The 19,600-nt window shown below is 43.2% G+C and overlaps 1 protein-coding gene across 7 annotated transcripts in view; it reads left to right on the plus strand.

Moving 5' to 3' along the window:
* Positions 1–19,600, plus strand: part of TEAD1 (TEA domain transcription factor 1) — a 256,121-nt gene that overhangs the window by 213,250 nt on the left and 23,271 nt on the right. For all 7 annotated transcript variants that reach the window (XM_084893780.1, XM_084893775.1, XM_084893776.1 and 4 more), the window contains one exon: positions 3,661–3,834. In XM_084893780.1, coding sequence (XP_084749906.1) covers positions 3,661–3,834 — 174 coding nt within the window. The remainder of the gene's footprint in view (positions 1–3,660; positions 3,835–19,600) is intronic.

The raw sequence follows: 19,600 nt of genomic DNA on the forward strand, positions 1-19,600 counted from the left end.
ACTTTAACCTCAACCTTTTCTCTAGGAATCTTTGAGAACCCATGTTTACATGGGCAACACATGATTAATTATAGAGGCAGTGAGCTAGCTCTGTCTAGTCACTGTAGGGTCTGTGAAGAGAGGGACTTTGAAGTATTGGCTCACGGATTCCCTGTGCCTAGCACAGTGCTTATATATTACCCCCAACACTTGGGGCTTTGGTTTGTTGTTGTTTCCAAATATTTGTTATTTGCCTTACAGAATAGAATTATTTTTTTTTGGGGGGGGGGAGGGTTGCCCCACCTTTAGTTTTGGGTAACCAGTCCTACTAGAAAGCAAGTAGGATTTATATGGGAGGGCAGGGGGAAGAGAGAGGGAAGGAAGTGTCTCTTCTTCCCTTCTAAGGAGAACTTGCAGGATGGAAATAGTAGGTGGAGCCTCAGCAAATGGTTTGTAGAGTTCTAATTTCATTAAAACTTGAACCCACACCTATCAGATAGATTTTTTCCCCCCAGCCTCTGGATTTGGGGGCACAGGGACTCCTGACCTGTCCAGGTTGAGTTAGGGGGAGAGCGAGATCTGTTTGTCTCACTGTTGTGGTCTCCAGGACACCTTCTTTAGTCCTTGGTATTCTTAGCAACAAAGTCACCTCTTGGCAGGAACAAAGCCGCTCAGATGCCAACAGTCAGGGTTTGGTTTCAAGTCACCTGCCTTGGAGAGTCAGTGCCCGATTTCCTTTGGCAAAGACAGCCTGCCCCTTCTCAGTTCCTTTCAGCCACTTGGGCACAAAGGTAATTTCCTCAAAATAGAAACCTTTGAAGACGCTATCTGATGCATCTGTGAATCATTACGTTTCTCCCAAATTCTAATTTAACATCTTAGAATTTTGAAAACACTATTTAGCTTCTTTCATTTTTTTTTTTTTTTTCTCAAATCAACTTTCAAAACAAAGTAGATCTGCATTAGAAGAGTCTGGGCGTTTTCTTCTGGGAGACCACGAGGTTGGTATTTGCACCAAATGCATGGGCCATGGCGTTGACAGATCCAAGTTTTATTCTTAACTCCAGGACTAATCCTGGATGTGTGACCTCAGGCAGGTCCGTTCATCTCTAAGCTTCTATTTCCTTGTCTGTAAAATGACTTTAATAAAACCTGCCTACAGTGTCATTGTGAAGAAAGGAGTACCTGAGACCACATATGCAGAAAGAACATTTCACATCTCCTTTTACCCTCTGATGAGACTGGAAGCTCCTTAGCAGTTGTGCTTTATACGTTTCTGTTTCTGTTTCTGTGGGCTTTTTGTTTGTTTGTAACTGAAAGGATGATGTGACAGACAGCATTAGAGAAAACCTACAGAAAGATCAAAGCCGCTTGCCCCACCCCATAGCCTCACCTCCCTAACACAGCCATGCTTTGACTTTGTGTAAACATTCTTTCCTTTCTCTTCCTGCACAGGCACACTCTGTTCTTTCACAATAGCTTCCAGGTCTCAGTCCCACCGGAGAGTCTCCTGGTGGGGACCACGTCAAAGCTTGATACTTCCACTTGGTTTTTCATGTCAGCTGATGCCTTTGAGGGATTTTGAAGCCTTGGTTAAGATAGCTCTCTGGCCGAGACCGGTTTGGCTCAATGGATAGAGCGTGGGCTTGGGGACTGAAGGGCCCCGGGTTCGATTCCGGTCAAGGGCATGTACCTTGGTTGCAGGCACATCCCCAGTGGGGGGTGTGCAAGAGGCAGCTGATCGATGACTCTTTCTCATCGATGTTTCTAACTTTCTCTCTCCCTTCCTCTCTATACAAAATCAATAATATATATATATATATATATATATATATATATATAAAGATAGCTCTCTGATGTTGAATGTGAGAGGGGCTTAGCCTTCTCCCAGAAGATGCCAGGCCCTGGCCACACTCCCCATAAGTCACAGAAGTCAGGCATGCAACACTGTGGACCACTGGGGGAAGGGGATTGGGCCTCTCACCCTTTGCCATTGTGGCCAAAATCCGCAGCGTGGGCAGCAGGTCACATATTCGAACCAGCACTTCCACAGGATATCTTTACAGGGTTGTGATCAAATGAGTTTGGAAAACTTTGGGTTATACAAGTTTTAAAAAAGTGTCTTTTTACTACAGTGCTTTTAGTATGCTAATATTCACTGTGAATCTCAAAAAAGGAGGTTCTATTAAAAAATCGTTAGAGCTAGCATTATTGAATGTTTACTCTTTGTTGGATCTATGCATTCTAGTATGCTCTATGTAAGCAGTGTCTCATTTAAATCCTACAGCCACCCTATGGAGTAGATACCATCACTCTCCCCATTTCAGACACAGGGAAGCACTTGCCCGGTGTCATAACTGATTTGCAGTACTCTTGGTAGGCTGTGCTAGCCAATTCTTCTTTTATTTGGGGCTTCCATGGGATCAATACTCAGAAAGACTCTATTTGGAGAAATGCTAGTTTAAACTCAAAAAGTGAGTAGGGTCTGCTAAGCAAATAGAGACACGACGTTTTCTCTTTGAACCCTATTAAGTTCTGAGCTCCCTGGAACCCGTGCGTGCACCCCCAGATGTCTTTGTCTGTGTCCCATTAGATGGATCTATGGCCTGTACAGCAGGAAGGGTGGGCAGGGAGGATCTGAAGCAGAGCATCTAGGCCAGAGGTTCTCAAACTTAGTGCATATTGGAATTTGCCTAATCACTGATGTCTGGCCTCCTTCTCAGGGATTCCAATTTAGTCTGGGTGGAGCCCAGGCATTGGTGATATTTAAATGCTGCTCTTGGGTAATTCTGCTGCAATCTGGATGAGAACCATTGGCTTGGACATTCTCCTTTGTGGTCCAGTTTCCTTATCTTATACCAAAGTAAGGCAAAGATAGGGTTTCCTTTATAAGTTAAATGTCTTCTCCGAGGTTTGGTGTTTTTGTTTCTTTTTTTTGTGACTATAAATAACTGATATTCCTTTGTTACCAACCTTTTGTAATCTTATGCCATGAAACCTCTCCCCTGACCCTAATGTTGCACTGATAGCCACATATTGACTGGCCCTGTGGACCTGGGGCAGGTTTGAGATTGGTTACTAAGGGGACTGATGAGAAGAGGCTCAGCCTTCTCATTCCTGCTGGAAGAAGTAGGTAGGCACCATAGGTCAGAAGGCTGCATCCATGCTGCTGCTAGGGGAGTTAGAGTGAGAAGTGCATTTGGGGTGATGATGTTAGCTAACTGCACACATACTTTTATTGGGTTTACACAATAAATAGCAGGCCCCAGAAGGTATCACTGTCATTTTCAGCTGAGTCTTGTGAAACTGGGTAATAGAATTGTTTTTGGTTTGGTAGTTGTGTAATTTAAGCTGTTGTTTACTATGTCTACAAAAAGCCTTCTTAGGCATAGAAAAAATATATACCCTTATCAATAAAAGACAATGACTGTTTCACTGTGTTGTATACCTGAAATTAATATATTATTGTATGTCAACTTTAATTTTAAAAAAATGATTGTTTTTGCCTTAATTTATAAGGACTTTTCTAACATCTTCATCTTTTCAAAGGTATGGACCTCAGCTAATCAAGGCATAATTCCAGGATTTTAAGACTATTTACTCTTTATCCAGTTCAAGATGCATGTGTCCCAGGTTGTTTAAAGGGTTTGTAATGGGAATGTCTCTGTTGGTTTCTTGCAGTACAACAAACACCTCTTCGTGCACATTGGGCATGCCAACCATTCTTACAGTGACCCGTTGCTCGAATCAGTGGACATTCGTCAGATTTATGACAAATTTCCTGAAAAGAAAGGTGGCTTAAAGGAACTGTTTGGAAAGGGCCCTCAAAATGCCTTCTTCCTCGTAAAATTCTGGGTGAGTAAGACCTTGCAGTGATGTCAGTGGCTTTTGTCTCAATGGTCAAGTCCCGGGTGAGTGTGGAGCAGCACAGCTGGCCGTGGATGCACTCTGATGCATGCTCACTGCACCTGCAGGGTTGCCGTGGGTAGTGGCTCACACCTGTGTGCCGCCTTCATGCTGGGCTTGTGCCCTGCTGTTTCTGCCAGAAAGCAAGAGGCAGGTGGCCTCTTTGGGCTTCAGGGCCCACTCATGCTATGACAAGAGGCTTCCCCGATGGGTGGAATCAGGATGGAAAACATGGGCCACTAGACCCTCTTTCTCTTTCTTCTCACTCCATTAAGTAAAGCAACCTGTAAATTCCACTGTCACATAGGACCTGGAGCATGGTTGGGGCTGGAATGAAGATACACTTGCACGGGCTTTAAGATCTTAGAAGTGCCTGAAAGAATACATTGAGTCGCCAGATTATTATGATTTCTAAACGCTAATAATCTGGCCACTCAGTGTATATCCTATATAATAAAAGGCTAATATGCAAATTATCCCCTCGACCAGGAGTTCGACCAGCAGGCAGCCTGGCCAACCGCCCATGTTCCCTCCCCTTGGCCAGGCTGGCCAGACCCTACTCATGTACGAATTCATGCACTGGGCCTCTTAAAATGTGTGCGCGGGTAATTCTGCTGCAATCTGGATGAGAACCATTGGCTTGGACATTCTCCTTTGTGGTCCAGTTTCCTTATCTTATACCAAAGTAAGGCAAAGATAGGGTTTCCTTTATAAGTTAAATGTCTTCTCCGAGGTTTGGTGTTTTTGTTTCTTTTTTTTGTGACTATAAATAACTGATATTCCTTTGTTACCAACCTTTTGTAATCTTATGCCATGAAACCTCTCCCCTGACGCTAATGTTGCACTGATAGCCACATATTGACTGGCCCTGTGGACCTGGGGCAGGTTTGAGATTGGTTACTAAGGGGACTGATGAGAAGAGGCTCAGCCTTCTCATTCCTGCTGGAAGAAGTAGGTAGGCACCATAGGTCAGAAGGCTGCATCCATGCTGCTGCTAGGGGAGTTAGAGTGAGAAGTGCATTTGGGGTGATGATGCACACACACACACACACACAGAGTGGCCAGATTGTTATGCGTTCAGAGATCATAATAATCTGGCCACTCAGTGTATAAAATGACTTTGCCCAGTATGTGCCTCATTTGTGCTTTAAAACATTAAGTGCAGATTCAACCAGCTGCTGGGCTCCCTGCTGTCCCACAGCCTGTAGGAGAAGCTTTGCTCTTTCCTTTTCCACTGGTCAAGCAGGGGCCAGGGCACTGCTGACAGGTCAGAGACCTGAAAGCAGCATGAGTATAATGTGTGTGTACTGGGGGTCAGGAGACAATAGGAGACCAGATGACCTGCTAGCACTAAGACCTCAGTCTTTAGGAAGAGAACAGCTCCAAATGTGTGTGCTCCTTATCATGGCATCAGCGTCTCTACGTGAGCTGGATACACAGCGTTTTCCTTGCTTTGTCCTGTGCCCAGCCTCCGTGTGCATCTGTTGTACATTTCCCTTCTCCTCCTCCATGGGGCCAGCTCCCTTTCCCTTTGGGATGGCAGCTCATTTATTATAGCACAGGCCTCACTTAAGCAGACCATTGATTTTCCTTTTACTCCCACTGCATGTTGTGGTTAATCCGTTCCCATGCTGTGTCATAATTATGTGGATGTGTGTCCCACTCCTCGCGGGACCCCCGGCTGCCTCTGGGGGAGCTTATTCACAACAGTGGCGACCATTTATTGAATACCTGCTGTGGGCCTTGCTAATGCTCTACATGCATCTCCTCCAGTCCTCACGGTGTTTAGTGGAATTTGCTTCGTATTCAACTAAGACAAAGACTCAGAGATTAGGAAGGACAGGCTACTTGCAGGGTGGGGACTTGGGTCTTGAAATTGTTAAGTTTGACATTAGTGCCTCTGCTCTTTTCCCTGACTGCTTCACGCCCTGGATCCTGACCAGGGAGTCCACCTGAGGAGGACTCTCCAGGTCTCCATTACAAGTGCCCAACACACACAAAAAAAGCCCAACAAATGGGGAGACAATTAAGGAAAACTTTATGTTTTAAATTCCTTGGAGGGAAGTTTGCATATTATATTTAGTTTTAGCTTCTGTTATCTTTGCATGGTAACTAGATCTTGTTTTTCATGCTTTCATATTAAATTTGAATTATAGAAATAGCCTTCTACTGATATTAACGTTCTTAGGATGGATAATACATATGGATAACATGGACAAGCAATAATGGTCATTTCTCCTTTTTAAATTGGTGGCTGCCACTTAGTGATGGTTGGAGGGTCACTGAATGATAACACAGAAGTTTTTTAAGTGTGGCCTGTGGGACCCCACAGGGGGTACTTCAGTATGCTTTTAGTGGGTTGACAAGGTCGAAACTATTTTCATTATGACAAGGAGACATTATTTGCCTTTTGCACACTGCTGATATGCACACTCTGGTGGCTCAGAAGCAATGGGGGTATGTATGCACACACAGTTTTAAAAACATAAAAGAACCAGTCACACCAAGAATGTTCTTCATGACGCTTACCCATCTGGAACTTAGAGAGCACATTGAAAACGAATGCCAGGAGCCTGCCTGCCGCACCAGGAAAAACAGCTGACAACAAATGCTACAAAAGACAAAATTTGAACTTCCAAGTAAAAATAAGAATTTTGGAAAACTTGTATCTACCTCAGTGAACTTGACAGCTTCCTAGTACTTAAAAGACTTTTTGATGAGGTCCATAGTCAGATTAACTAATGTGATTTTTTGTTACTGTGCTAGATAAACCAATGGATTTTAATGTAGCGGAGTATGTAAGTTTATTGACACACTTCCAGATTCTGCACTGCAGCTAAACTTTAAGAAACTATCACCTGGACAGTTTAGTTGTAGTAAAGAAAAATGACCACAGTTATCTGACGAGTTTATTAAAATAGTCTGCCCTCTTCCAATTACATATTTAGGTAAGCCTGGAGTATCTTCATGTCCCTCAGCCAAAGCAGCATGTCATGACAAATTGAATGTAGAAGGAAGTATGAGAATATAGGTATTTCCTATTCATTTACACATTAGTGGATTGGCAAAATATAAAACAACACTACCTTTTCACTGACTATAAGTATGTTTTAACTATACCTATGCCTAGTTGTTGTTTTTTAATGTATATTAACATGTAATGAGATTATTGTTTTTGTTTAATTAGGTAATACTTTTTTTTAAAAGAATTCAGTTTAAATTTCCAATACAGAAAATATAGATAAATGTAACCTATAGAAACAAGCTCTTTAAGATCCTCAGTAAATTTTAAGAGTGGGAAAGGGGTCCTGAGACCAGAAAGATGAAGAGTTGTTGTGAAGCATAAAAAGAGACTGCTCTATCCACGTGAATTAAAAGCGATCAGAAATTATAGGATATGATGAAAAGAAACCATTTTCAGTACTTTCAAATTAAATAGTATTGGTTTTTAATAATAAGTTTTTTATAATTAGCATGTTACTTGAATATAAAGTGGAATGGAAAGTGCTTTGCAAGTATGTTCTTGTTTTTGCTTCCAAACTTTCACCTGATTTTACTCAGGAGGCGATTTTAATAAATGCTTTCAGGGTTGAGTTTCTTCAGTCATTCATGAATCCCCAAATGAGGAGGTCTAGATTGCAGATGTTTAGAGTGTGCTGCCTAGTATGAGACGTGCAAACTTGACTTAATTACTCCAAGATTAGATATGAGCTTATTGAATTAAGATTTACAGAATTAAAATTGAGCACTTCTGTGAATATGATAGAAGATATTCCTTCTTGGTGTAGTTAACAGTACTTAACCTTTATAAAGAAATTCAGTCGTAACTGTTAAAATAAATGAGGAAAGGCCATATGAATTAGGTTTACAATTTGCTGCAGTTTGAAATCTCATTGGCTTTCTCTAATGACTGAGAATGAATTACACTTGGAATATCTACTCTATCAGTAGGTGCTTCCAGTGGGCATATTCTGTTTATTTTAAAGAGAGAGGAAAGGAGAAGAAAAGAAAGAGAGGGAAACATTGATATGAGAGAGAAACATTGATCAGTTGCCTCCTGTACACACCCTGATTAGGGCACTGTGACCAGGGATTGAGCCCCCAACCTGGGTATATGCCCTGACTTGGAATTGAACCAGTGACGTTTTGGTGCATGGGAATATGCTCCAACTGAGCCATTCCAGCCAGACTAGCCATTCTTATTTTAGTAGGCATTAATAATATGGCTTAGAATATATATGTATATGTATGTGTATATGTGTAAATAACCAAATTGCTTTCTAAAGTCATCTAGCAGTGAGTGAGTATATCAGACATCTTCATCAGCCTTGTGTGGCATATTTAAAAAAAAACAAAAAAAACAAAAAACAAAAAAAACCCACAACTTTTCTATCATCATTTTCTATTCTTTGAATTCCTCTACATCTGCAGTTATTTTTTTCTTTCTACTCAGTCTTTAATCCTTCATTCTCTATTCCCTCCATTCTAAGACGTATATTGTTACCATTTCAATAGTTGATATCATAAGCACCTTGTCTGCCCCTCCATGGAAGAGTATGTGGTGATGTGGTTATTAATGCCTGCCCTCTGTGCCGCTCACCAATAGAGGGCATCTCATCATCTCCTTGTTTTCTTAGTTATTTGTGCTATATTACTATACACTACTAGTAAAATTTTAGCTTAAATTTGAGTTCCTAATTTTTATGTCTCAGAAAAATTACAGTTTGATGCAGCATTGAAATTGGTATTATGATTGGGGATGAGGGTGGAAGCAGATTTATAATAAGTAAGCCGGCATTTTGTACTGGCAGAAAACCATACTTTTTTCCCTTATAAAACAATGATCAGGTGCTGTGTGGGCCCTAAAAAGGAAGATGTCCACCTACAAATGGTCAGAGACCAACTTGGTTTCCCCATTGAGGTTCATGCAGATGAGTTATTGGTGGGATGGCAGACACTGCAACTAATCCTACCTAATAAAAAAATAATCTGCAAATTAACCATCATTCTGCTACACTCACCAGCCACACATACCAGCCCATCAGAGTGAGGATGCAAATAAACCCAACCAAGATGGCTGTGGCCACAGAGAGCAGGAAGGAGGCGTGGGTTTCCCAGGCAATGGAAGAAGCCAAGCTTTCCGCCTACCCTAGCCAGCCTAAGCCTCCACTCAAGGCTACAAAGTTTCAATTATAGAAGGTAAACAAACCCATATAAAAATGGCGGCAGCCACAGAGCGAGCAGGAGGCTTGGCTCTGCTCCAGGCTACAAAGTTTCAATTGTAGAAGGTAAATAAATCCCAGATACCAGGGCCTCCGCTTGGGTCACCAGAGGGCGTGGCCGGCCTGCAAACCACCACAGGCCCCTGACTCAGGCCGTCGCATGCCCCAAGGGAACCCCCCACCCTGATCCAGGACACCCTTAAGGGAAAACCCTGCCCTGGTCCCCACGCATGCACCAGGCCTCTATCCTATCCAATAAAAGAGTAATATGCAGATTGACCATCACTCCAACACACAATAACTGCCCCCATGTGGTCAAAGATTGCTGTCCCCATGTGGACACAAGATGGCCACCACAGGATGGCCAGCAGGGGAGGGCAGTTGGGAAGGAGCAGGCCTGCAAGGAAGGGTAGTTGAAAGGAACCAGGCCTGCAAGGAAGGGCAGTTGGAGGCGATCAACCCTGCAGGGGAGGGCAGTTAGGGGTGACCAGGCCTGCAGGGGAGGGCAATTAGGGACAATTGGGCTGGCAGGGGAACAGTTAGACATCAATCAGGCTGGCATGGGAGTGGTTAGGGGGTGATCAGGCTGGCAGGCAGAGTGGTTAGGGGCAATCAGGAAGGCAGGCAGGTGAGTAGTTGGTAGCCAGCAGGCCTGGATTGTGAAAGGGGTGTGCCAGATTGGAGAGGGTATAGGCTGGGCTGAGGGACATTTCCCGCCCCATGCACAAATTTCATGCACTGGGTCTCTAGTTTAAGATAAAATACCAACTGTCTTAGAATTGATCATAGAATTCCCAAAGCTGGAAGAGGTGGGTGTGATTTGGTCATGCATCCTGAAAGACAAAAACCCAGCTGCAGCTTGAGCTGACTTGCAAAACAAGTTCCTTGCCAGCCACATGTAGCTTACTTAATGAAATAAATGAGAAATAGTGGATTTAACCAAATAAGAAATTCAGTGAAACTATTATTTTTAAAGTAATTCTACTCTCTGTCCGAACAGTGCTCAAGAGTGCCAAATTTTAAAACGTTGGTGCAAAGAGAGCCACATGTTAATAGCAAGTACTTTATAACCCTTATGGCCAAGAGCTATTCAAAAGAACCATAAGTATGATAAAGGCTTATCCTCAAATGTGATTGGACTAATAAAGAAGGAAATAATATGAAAATGAAGTTGTATGGATGCATATCCTGTTACAAAACAAAATTTGTATATACATTTAATACAGTATTTCTTTTTTTCTTTGAAATCATTATTAAAGTATGGGTGTCTTAGAAACCAGGATATATATGTTTACCCTGTGATTATTTATACTATCTTTTTAAAATTTTTGAAATTATGAACATTCGGTATAAACAATTACCAATATATTTAGTCACTCAACTTACTTTCTTAATATATTATTTTAGGGGAAGAAAAAGGCTAGTTTTACTAACCAAAGCAGATATGAGAAGACTTTATAAAACAGAGAAAGGAAAATGAGTTATTTGGAAAGGGGCAGCCTTTAGAAGATACTTTTATCTCCGTGGGAATGAAATCACATTGTTTGGACAAAATGACAAGCTCTATAAATTAAAAACGGGGCTTTCTTTAAGCAGAAGAGATTGTCTGAAGAAATTGCCAGCCTGTTCTAACTGGATTCTGCATGACTTGGGCTAAATTGTAGGCCTGAGTCTATCATTTGGATCCAAATATCCCTGTTGCTATTCATGGGAAAGAAAGTTAGCAAAATGGAATAAATTTCTCCCCATGTGTTTTAAACTGCTATCGATAAGGAAAGGGTCTTTCTGTTCTAAGAAAGACCCTTTTTTTCTATTTCTGTTCCATCTCAAAAGGATGTTAAGTTTTAAAATTGCGCAAGCAACATTAAGTGATGGAATGATGTAAGTGGAAGAAGGTTAGCTAGAAAAACCACAATTTTCAGAGGTACCTATGGGCTAATACATAATACATTCCCTTCAGGTAGACTGTGATTATATGTCTTTCTTCACCAAGAGTCTGTTCTTTGAAAAATCATCTCTAGATAGGCAGGTTCTGATATTTCAGCAGTGTTTCCCAAACTTTTGACATATGTGTACCCCTTCTATAATTTTCGTAACGCTGAGTACCCCTCGTACTCATGAGAACGTAGAATTAGGCGCAGCTAAGCACGGTGCAGTGCATATCCCCACCAAACTCCGGTGCAACGCGTACCCCCACCAAACTCTTCCCGCACCCCTGGGGGTACTCGTACCACACTTTGGGAAACACTGATGTAGAGGGACAGGGGAGCCAGTAAGCTTGCACATCCACCCATTTTCGTTTAATTTCATAAGAAAAATATGTGGTGTGGTGGGCTGTTTCTCTGTTTTCCGTGTCCATCACGGAAAACGACAGTATCCTGAGTGGAGATGCTGGGGATTAAGAAATTAGAGAAAGAGACAAGAGGCAGAAATAGATTCATCAAGCTGAACTCTAGGTGGGCGCCATCTCTCTAATGGAGAGGCAGCAAAGGCGACCCAAGCCATGCAGCAGGTTTATTTATAGGGTCAAAGGAGCTTATTTGCATTAACTAGGCCCTAGCATTACTGGATTTACATATCCAGACCTGTCCTGCTGACACCTGGACAAAGGTACACTGCCAGTGCCTCGGGCTCAGCTGACAATTTAACGAATGTCCATGGGCCTTCTCAGGCGGCCCTCTACAATGTGGAGCTTAGTTAGCACTTTCTGCAGTGACTGCTGTCTATTCTTGGTTTCCTTCCTGTGTTCCCAGCCCCATGTTCTAAGCTGCTTTGCTGCCCTCCCCCAGGGAGCAGGGATCCTATGTATATTATTTATTCAGCAGGGCAATATATGTGGTAACTTTTCAGTATCTCCCCCCTCTCCTTGGCTGGAAAGTTATTTCATTCAACTGGAGAAAGGGCTTTAACCGAGTGCAATAACTGCCTCTTAGCCAGCTCTGATAGGGTAAGCAGATCTAGTAGGTACCTGATAGTTTGTTGGGTAAGCTTCCTCAAGAAATTTACTAAAGAACAGGGAGAAGACTGCAAGAGACTCACACAAAAGCTGCTCTAGGTGATGTCTGGAATTGTTAGGTCCTTATGAAAATAACTAGAGGCCCAGTGCATGAAATTCGTGCATGGGGGTGGGGGTGGGGGTGGGATCAGGCCTAAACGGGCAGTTGGACATCCCTCTCACAATCCAGGACTGCTGGCTACCAACTACTCGCCTGCCTGCCTTCCTGATTGCCCTAACTGCTTCTGCCTGCCAGCCTGATCACCCCCTAACCACTCCCATGCCACCCTGATTGATGTCTAACTGCTCCCCTGCCAGCCCAATTGTTCCTAACTGCCCTCCCCTGCAGGCCTGGTCCCCCCAACTGCTCTCCCCTGCAGGCCTGGTTGCCCTCAACTTCCCTATTCTGTCAGTTTGCTTACCCCTAACTGTCCTCCTCTGCAGGCTTGATCACCCCCAACTGCCCACCCTTGCAGGCCTGGTCCCTCCCAACTGCCTTACCCTGCTGGCCATCTTGTATCCACATGGGGGTGCCATCTTGTGTGTTGCGAGTGATGGTCAATCTGCATATTACTATTTTATTAGATAGGATTATTTACATTATTAATAAATACACATATCATTAGTGAATCATTCAGCAAACATTCACTGACTGATTTTGCTCCTAGAGAGCTGGCCAGACAGACATAAGTAAGAGTCAGGCCAGACAGACATAAGAGTCAGGCACACAAGCAGATAAACGACTCCACACAGAGATAGGAGGAGCCCTTTGTGCCTAAGAACATGTCAGAAGGCCTCATGAAGACATGACCTTTGAGCTGAATCTTAAAAGAGTTGGGATGGTGGAAGGGGATGGGAAAGAGTTCTCAGGGGAAGTGGATGTTTGGACACACACAGCCTTCCTGTGCTGTGGCAGAGGACTCCGTGGCCACAGAGCTCACAGAGCCTAGAGAGGTGAGAGCTGAGGGTGGAAACACTGATCCCCAGGCAGTCACTTTATTTGAAAAGATCCTTTCTGAATCCCCTGAAAACACAAGTAGAACTCTTAGGACCATCTGGAAAATGGGATTAGAAGCTCACTCTACCCCCCCCCCCCCCCCCCCAATCCTTGAACCTTAGACTCAACACGGATACTTTAAAAAAAATCCCTTAAACTCTTCAGGACTATGCAGACTCTAAATGGAGAGTTCCTGGACCTCATGTGAGAATCCATCTGACAGCTGTTCCTCTGATGCTTTCTGTCCTAGGTCATTTGGCTCAGTGGTTGCTAACAAAGCTGAGGTCAGGGTTCATCCTTTTTTGTATGGGGCTATTTAGCTTTGCTCTCTGCCATGGCTATAGGCAGAGATGCTAAGCCTGAGCCCCACCAAGAGCTGCTGCTAAACAGAGGTCCAGGGGAAAGCAGACACACACACACAGACACACACCACCACCACCACCACCACCACCCACCTCCCACCTCCCTCCCCCTGTGCACTTCCCAGCATTTGCCCTATTGGTGGAGGCCTGGTTAGCTTCTCTCTGTAACTGGACCTCAAGAAAAGCCTGAGGAGGGAAGAGCTAAAGTGACACAGTCAGCATAGCTGCCTAATTCCAGACTTTATTTTGCCAGGAATAAGTGGATTATCTGGACAGAATCACAACCCCCGCCCCACCTCACCTCCCAGAGGTCTTGATCAATTTTCTAAAATTGGAGTTAGCCCTTGGGTGTTAAATGAAATCCTTGGGCAAGTATATCCTACCCACCCACTCATTTTAACTTTTTTTTTTTTTCAAAAGCAATACAAGCTCATTGCAAATAGTCCTAGCAGTTCAGAAGCTATTGAAGAAAAAGTGAGACCCCTTCCCCTCCAGCCCTATATCCTCCTGTACTTTTATATGCATCTACAAACCTTGTAGACACCATTGGTTTTTCCTTAAATGAGTTACACTTCTTTTTTTTTTTTTTCTAAAAGATATCTTAATTATAAGATGTCTTACAGCATTCAGAATTTGAGGGTAAGTCCCAATTCTTGTTATTCTTTTCAGTAAAGACAACTTGTTAGTAAAGTTGCCAGATTTAGCAAATAAAGATGCAGGCCACCCAGTTAAATTGGAATTTCAGGTAAGCAGTGTATATTAGTGTATATATGTCCCATGCAATCTTTGAGACATACAGATACCCCCAAAAGTGATGTTTATGTAAAAATCAGATTGAACATGGTGGCCTGTTCAGTTGCCTGTTATTTGGCATCTGTAGACTTAGTTGACTGATTTTGCTGCTGTGTGATGTTCTCCTTGCACAGGAACTCCAGACCAGAAAAGGTCCTGTTTCTGGGTTTGGGAAGGGGGGTTCTGGGCCTGATGCCTGCGGTGTGTGCAGGGCCAGCTCAGCTGGGCACCCAGCGCTCATTAAGCCCTCCTTTAGAAAGTGCTGACCAGGGCAGCTGCTTCGCGCTTGGGCTGAGACCTTGGCTCTTTCATCTCAGCTACTTGGTGAAGCCAACAGTGGCCCTTACCTGAAGTGGTGTGGGTGATATTAATTGAATTTTTCTCCTAATGAATGCTGGTATTTGTAGGAATTTGCAATGCAAACAGCCAGTCTTTCAAGCAGAGAGTATTGTAATTAGAGCAAGCTTTTAAGATTCTTTGAAGTACTAAATGTTTATGAAATTCAAATAGGGGTGCCAATCTGCACAATAAAGGGGCTCTTGGTAGTGTTTTTAAAAATCTCCTATTTTGTAGATGTAAATATATGCCATAATTAGTAGGAAGTAAGTTGAGGAGTGGGGGCTGAGTTTATTCCTATTATTCTTATTAAAAACAGCTGTGGCAGACCTACAGCTGCCTTCCTTTTGTGCTGGGCAGGGGGGTTACGAGGGCTCTAAGTGAACAGTCTTGCTTCCCTAAAGGCAGTTTCACAGTTCTCCCCAAGGGCAGGTTGCTTTACTGGGGAATTCTCCCACGGTCATCCAACTTCCCCCCACCCCAATCTTCTGTTTGCAGATGTGGGCTGGCTTCAGAGGTCCTGGCCAGGGACAGATACATGCAAAAGAGTTGGGCAGGAGGGTTTGGAAGCAGCCAGCTTCCTCAGAGACACCCTCTGCCAGATAACCCCCCAGTCAGCACTGGGTGGGGAGAGGGGGCCCAGGGACCGCTGCCTACGCTCACTGCTCACAGCCCGGTGTAGAGTGAGTGTCCTTTGGTGCGGGGGAGCAGCTGCCAGGCCCACTAGGTGCCCCGCCTGAGCCTCACCATGCGGCAGCCCTGGATGGCCGCCCACAACTGCGCCCGACTCCCAGTGCCTCCTGCCAAGAAGCCAGATGCTGCCATTGGAAAAAATTGCTTCACAATTTGAAATCTTGGTCCTTTGATCATTGCTCAGAGAGGATGAAGAGGAGAGGTTCAAAGTGGTGGTTTGAAAATGCCAGCGTCTCCTTGAATCCATCAGTGCCTATTATACTCTCTCTTGTCAGGGACTATCCTCTTGATGTTTCATTTTTGCAACCAAGTAATTCCTGCCCAGCCTCTCCAAGCCTTGGGGTGAGAGGGAGAGATGGGTGGGAAGGGTTGGGAAGGGCGTGTCTGCAGACTGCTCCATTCCTGACCTGGTGCCCCTGCCTTTGGGGTTTCAGCTTCCTCTTTGTACCAGCAGTGAAGCCAGTGACAAAGTAGTGTCACCAGCCAAATACTGCTCCTGCGTGAGCTGCAGTGTCCCCTCCTTCCCTTGGCAGCCTTAGTGCTCACTTTCTCTTACTTCAGCCCCCAGGAGCCAGGTTTCAGGGGCCTAGGGTTTTATGGAGAAGATCCCTAGGCCCAGCCCTCCCCTCAGAGCTTTGGATTCTGCCTAACTGGGCCACGTCTCGTTTCTCCTCTCCCATGAAATGGGAAGGATCATTTCTGAATATGTAATTAAAAAATTGTAATTAAAGTGACATTCATTTTTTTTTAATTTCAAAAGCATGAAATCAAACAGTGGAACAATCCGTGAGTAAGTACTGGTAAATGGGCTTACTGACTGAGAGGTAATGGAAAAGGGAACCCAATCCAAAGCCTTGTCTGGTGACTTGAATGTTTTAGCTATAGGAGTAAAGTAACATGTGTAAGAAGGGTGAATTGGGGGAGAATTTGGGACACTGTTTCCTCGCTGTCTGACGCAGGCAGCTTTCTCTGCCTGGCATTGTAACCTGTTTCTCCTTACACCTTGTATTGTTTCCCGGGACTTGCCCACACATACAGGCAGACATTTTTAATTCATTCAACAAACAACTTTAAGGGTTGCCTTTTTGCTTTCCAGAAAGAATTATAAAACATCTCTAATCATATCCATGTGGGAAAGATGGTCATTGTTGAGCAGTTATGCCCAAAACTTAACACTCGTCATGTACTCACAAATGAGAAGAAACTACTGTTTTTCCTGTTTGTAGAAAGTCGGTGTTGCTTCTTTGTTGATAAGTGTTGATTGGCTCAGGCTGGCTCAGTGGGGACAGTGTTTATCTAAAGTATTGATTTCTAACCGCCATCTCCATCGGGTCCCACTTCTGTAGATGTGATTGAGGCTCTGTCTTCATCTCTGTCCTGGTCTGTATTTTAAATCAATAAGGTAATAGGAATGGCTGTCAGTTTTATTAACAGCTGTCATTTGTGTAGCACATTACAGCTATGCATTGTCTCCTATCACCATGGTGGTCTTTGGAAGCAAGTCTTCTCTATGTTTAAAAATGAGGACGTAAAACACAAAGAAGTGACTGCTGTCCATGCTGTAGCCTGACATGAGGCAACAGCAGAGGAAGCGTCAGAATCTGGACTAGATGGAAAGGAGGTCCGAAATCAGGATGGTGTTTAATAAAAATGAATGTAAAACTTGAATCCTGATAAGCAGATAGGTCCTGCACAACCCTGTGGGTGAGAAGGGAGAAAGGAAAGGTGAGATTAAGGGGGAAATGAAAGAGAATTGCAGAGCCCTAGCTAATTTGGTTCAGAGGATAGAATGTCAGCCTGCAGACTGAAGGGTCCTGGGTTTGATTCTAGTCAAGGGGTTGTGGGCTCGATCCTCAGTAGGGGGCATGCAGAATAGCCAGTCAGTGATTCTCATCATTGATGTTTCTACCTCTCTCTCCCTCACCCTTCCTCTCTGAGATCAACATATTTATTGTTTTAAAGAGAGAGAGAGAATTGCAGAATTGTCTTACAGGTGTGTTCTTAGGTCTCCTGATTCCAAACTGCAGAGCTCTAGGTAGAAGTTACAGGGAAGCCAGTTGCAACTTACTGGGTGTGGTGAGTCATGCCCAAGTCCTTATCCATGATATTTGTGAATATATTACATTACATGGAAAAGGAGAATCAAGGTTGAGAATGTCTTGATCTGAGTGGGTCCAATGTAATCACAAGGTTCCTTAAAAGTGGGAGAGGAAGGCAGAAGAAGAGATGTAGAGAGATGACAGCTGGCAGTGTGACCAAGACTTGGTCTGTTGTCACTGATTTTGAGGATGGGGAAGGAGTAAGAGACAAGGAATGTGGATGGCCTCTAAACACTGCAAGAGACAAGGAAAGAGATCCTTCCCCAGAGCCTCCAGAAAAGAACTCATCTCTACCAATACCTTGAGCTTAGCTTCATGAGACCCATGTTGGATGTCTGACCTACAGAAGTAGAAGGTCATATATTTGTGGTGTTTTAAGCAATAGAAAACCTAACACAACAGGAAGAAGAATTGCCTAACAATTAGGTCTGTCTAGCATATAGTATTTTCTTTTTAAATATATTTTTATTTATTTCAGAGAGGAAGGGAGAGGGGGAGAGAGATAGAAACATCACTGATGAGAGAGAATCATTAATCGGCTGCCTTCCACTCTCCCCCGACTGGGGATCGAACCCACAAACCTTGGCATGTACTCTGACCTGGAATCAAACCATGACCTCCTAGTTCATAGGTCAGCGCTCAACCACAAAGTCACACAAAGTATACATTTTTCTGTATCTGAAGGTATTTAGCCAGAAGGCAGAGTGGGCCAGGATACTGTAAAAGGATGTCTGTGTTGGGTGCTAGGAGTAAGCGTTGAACCCAGAACATATGCAGTCATCTCTGTTCTAAGACAAAAATGGGCAAAGATCCCTTAGCAGGGCCTGTTTTCCTGGACTTGCCTTCCCCATCCAGCCAGTTTCAAATGTTTGAGTTTTCTTTTCTTTTTTTTTTTTTTTTTTTTTTTTTGGTGTTTTTTTTAAACATTTCCAAACCTGGCCCATGACCAGCTATGTATTTCGGTCTGGCTTATCTGTCCCCAAAGGATAGATATGGTTTGACTTTGGAATTTGTTGGAAAGATAAATTTGCTGGTTTTAGCTGTTTCTTGGATTTTTGTGTTCATTTGCTTTTAGAAAATATCCTGTGGTCAGAGAAAAGCCGATTAGGCAGAAACAGTCTGCATCTCTGATACCAGCACATTTTTCCTCATTTGCTGGCCTCCAGAACTCTATGAGATGCTTGCCTGGAGTTGGGTAATGAACACAGCTTGACTCCCAAACTCATTACAGAGTTTGCGTCCTTTGTTGTTGATTTAATGCAAGCATTCTTTCTTTGATTCCACCTTTGCTTCATGGGAGTTCAGTGACTGCATTTCTTTATGGGATAATCGTAATATCATCAGCTGACAGGTAATTATCTTTCACATCAATACCTCCTCCTAGGAAATTCCTGAAGAGCAGCTGTGGTATGGTTGGATGGCTACATGATTATTTTCCATGTTCAAAAGTAATTGCAAAGCAGTTCTAACAGCAAATTGGCTATTTAAAAGGCTAGGGAGCCTTTTAAAATGTAACATTAAATTTACACTAATAATAAATATACAGTTTTCTCCAATTGTTATAAAAAAAAAAAAGGCAAGGAAACTGAGGAACTTTCAGTCCTTCTGATCTAAATGAAAGCTGAAATGCACATACCCTACTGACCCAGCAGTTCCATCCAACACTCAACAAGCATGTATACATATGTTCACTGAAAGCATATTTGAGAATGTTCAGAGTAGCACTCTTCATAATAAGTTTGCTATAGAAGCATTGCAAACGTCAATCAGTAGTGGAATCATAGATCATGATGTTTTTCATTCATTGTATACTCTTTATTACCAAGGACAAATGAACTCCACACAGCAGCCTGGACGACTCTCACGGTATAATGCTGAGTGAATTAAACATAAATGGCTCAACTGTTATTTAGGATTTAAAAAACCATCCAGAACTCATGTATTATGTTTTAGGATCAAGGTTGCCCTTATGGAGTGATTGTGCTAAGTGGGAAAGGGGGATTGCGAGGGTGGGAAGGGAAGATTATTTGGGGAACAGCTTCTGTTCTGTTTCTTCATCTGGCTGCTGGTTCCATGGGTGTGTTCACTTTATGAAAATTATTAAGTTGCAAGCTTGTGATTTGTGCATTTCTCTGAATATATGTTACACTTTAATTTTTTAAAAAAATTAACGATGATAACTTTAAAACTCAATTAGTTGAGAAAGTTTTTGAGGGCAG

Source organism: Pipistrellus hanaki, assembly GCF_964339955.1.
Source record: "Pipistrellus hanaki genome assembly, chromosome: 9".
Lineage (NCBI taxonomy): Eukaryota > Metazoa > Chordata > Mammalia > Chiroptera > Vespertilionidae > Pipistrellus > Pipistrellus hanaki.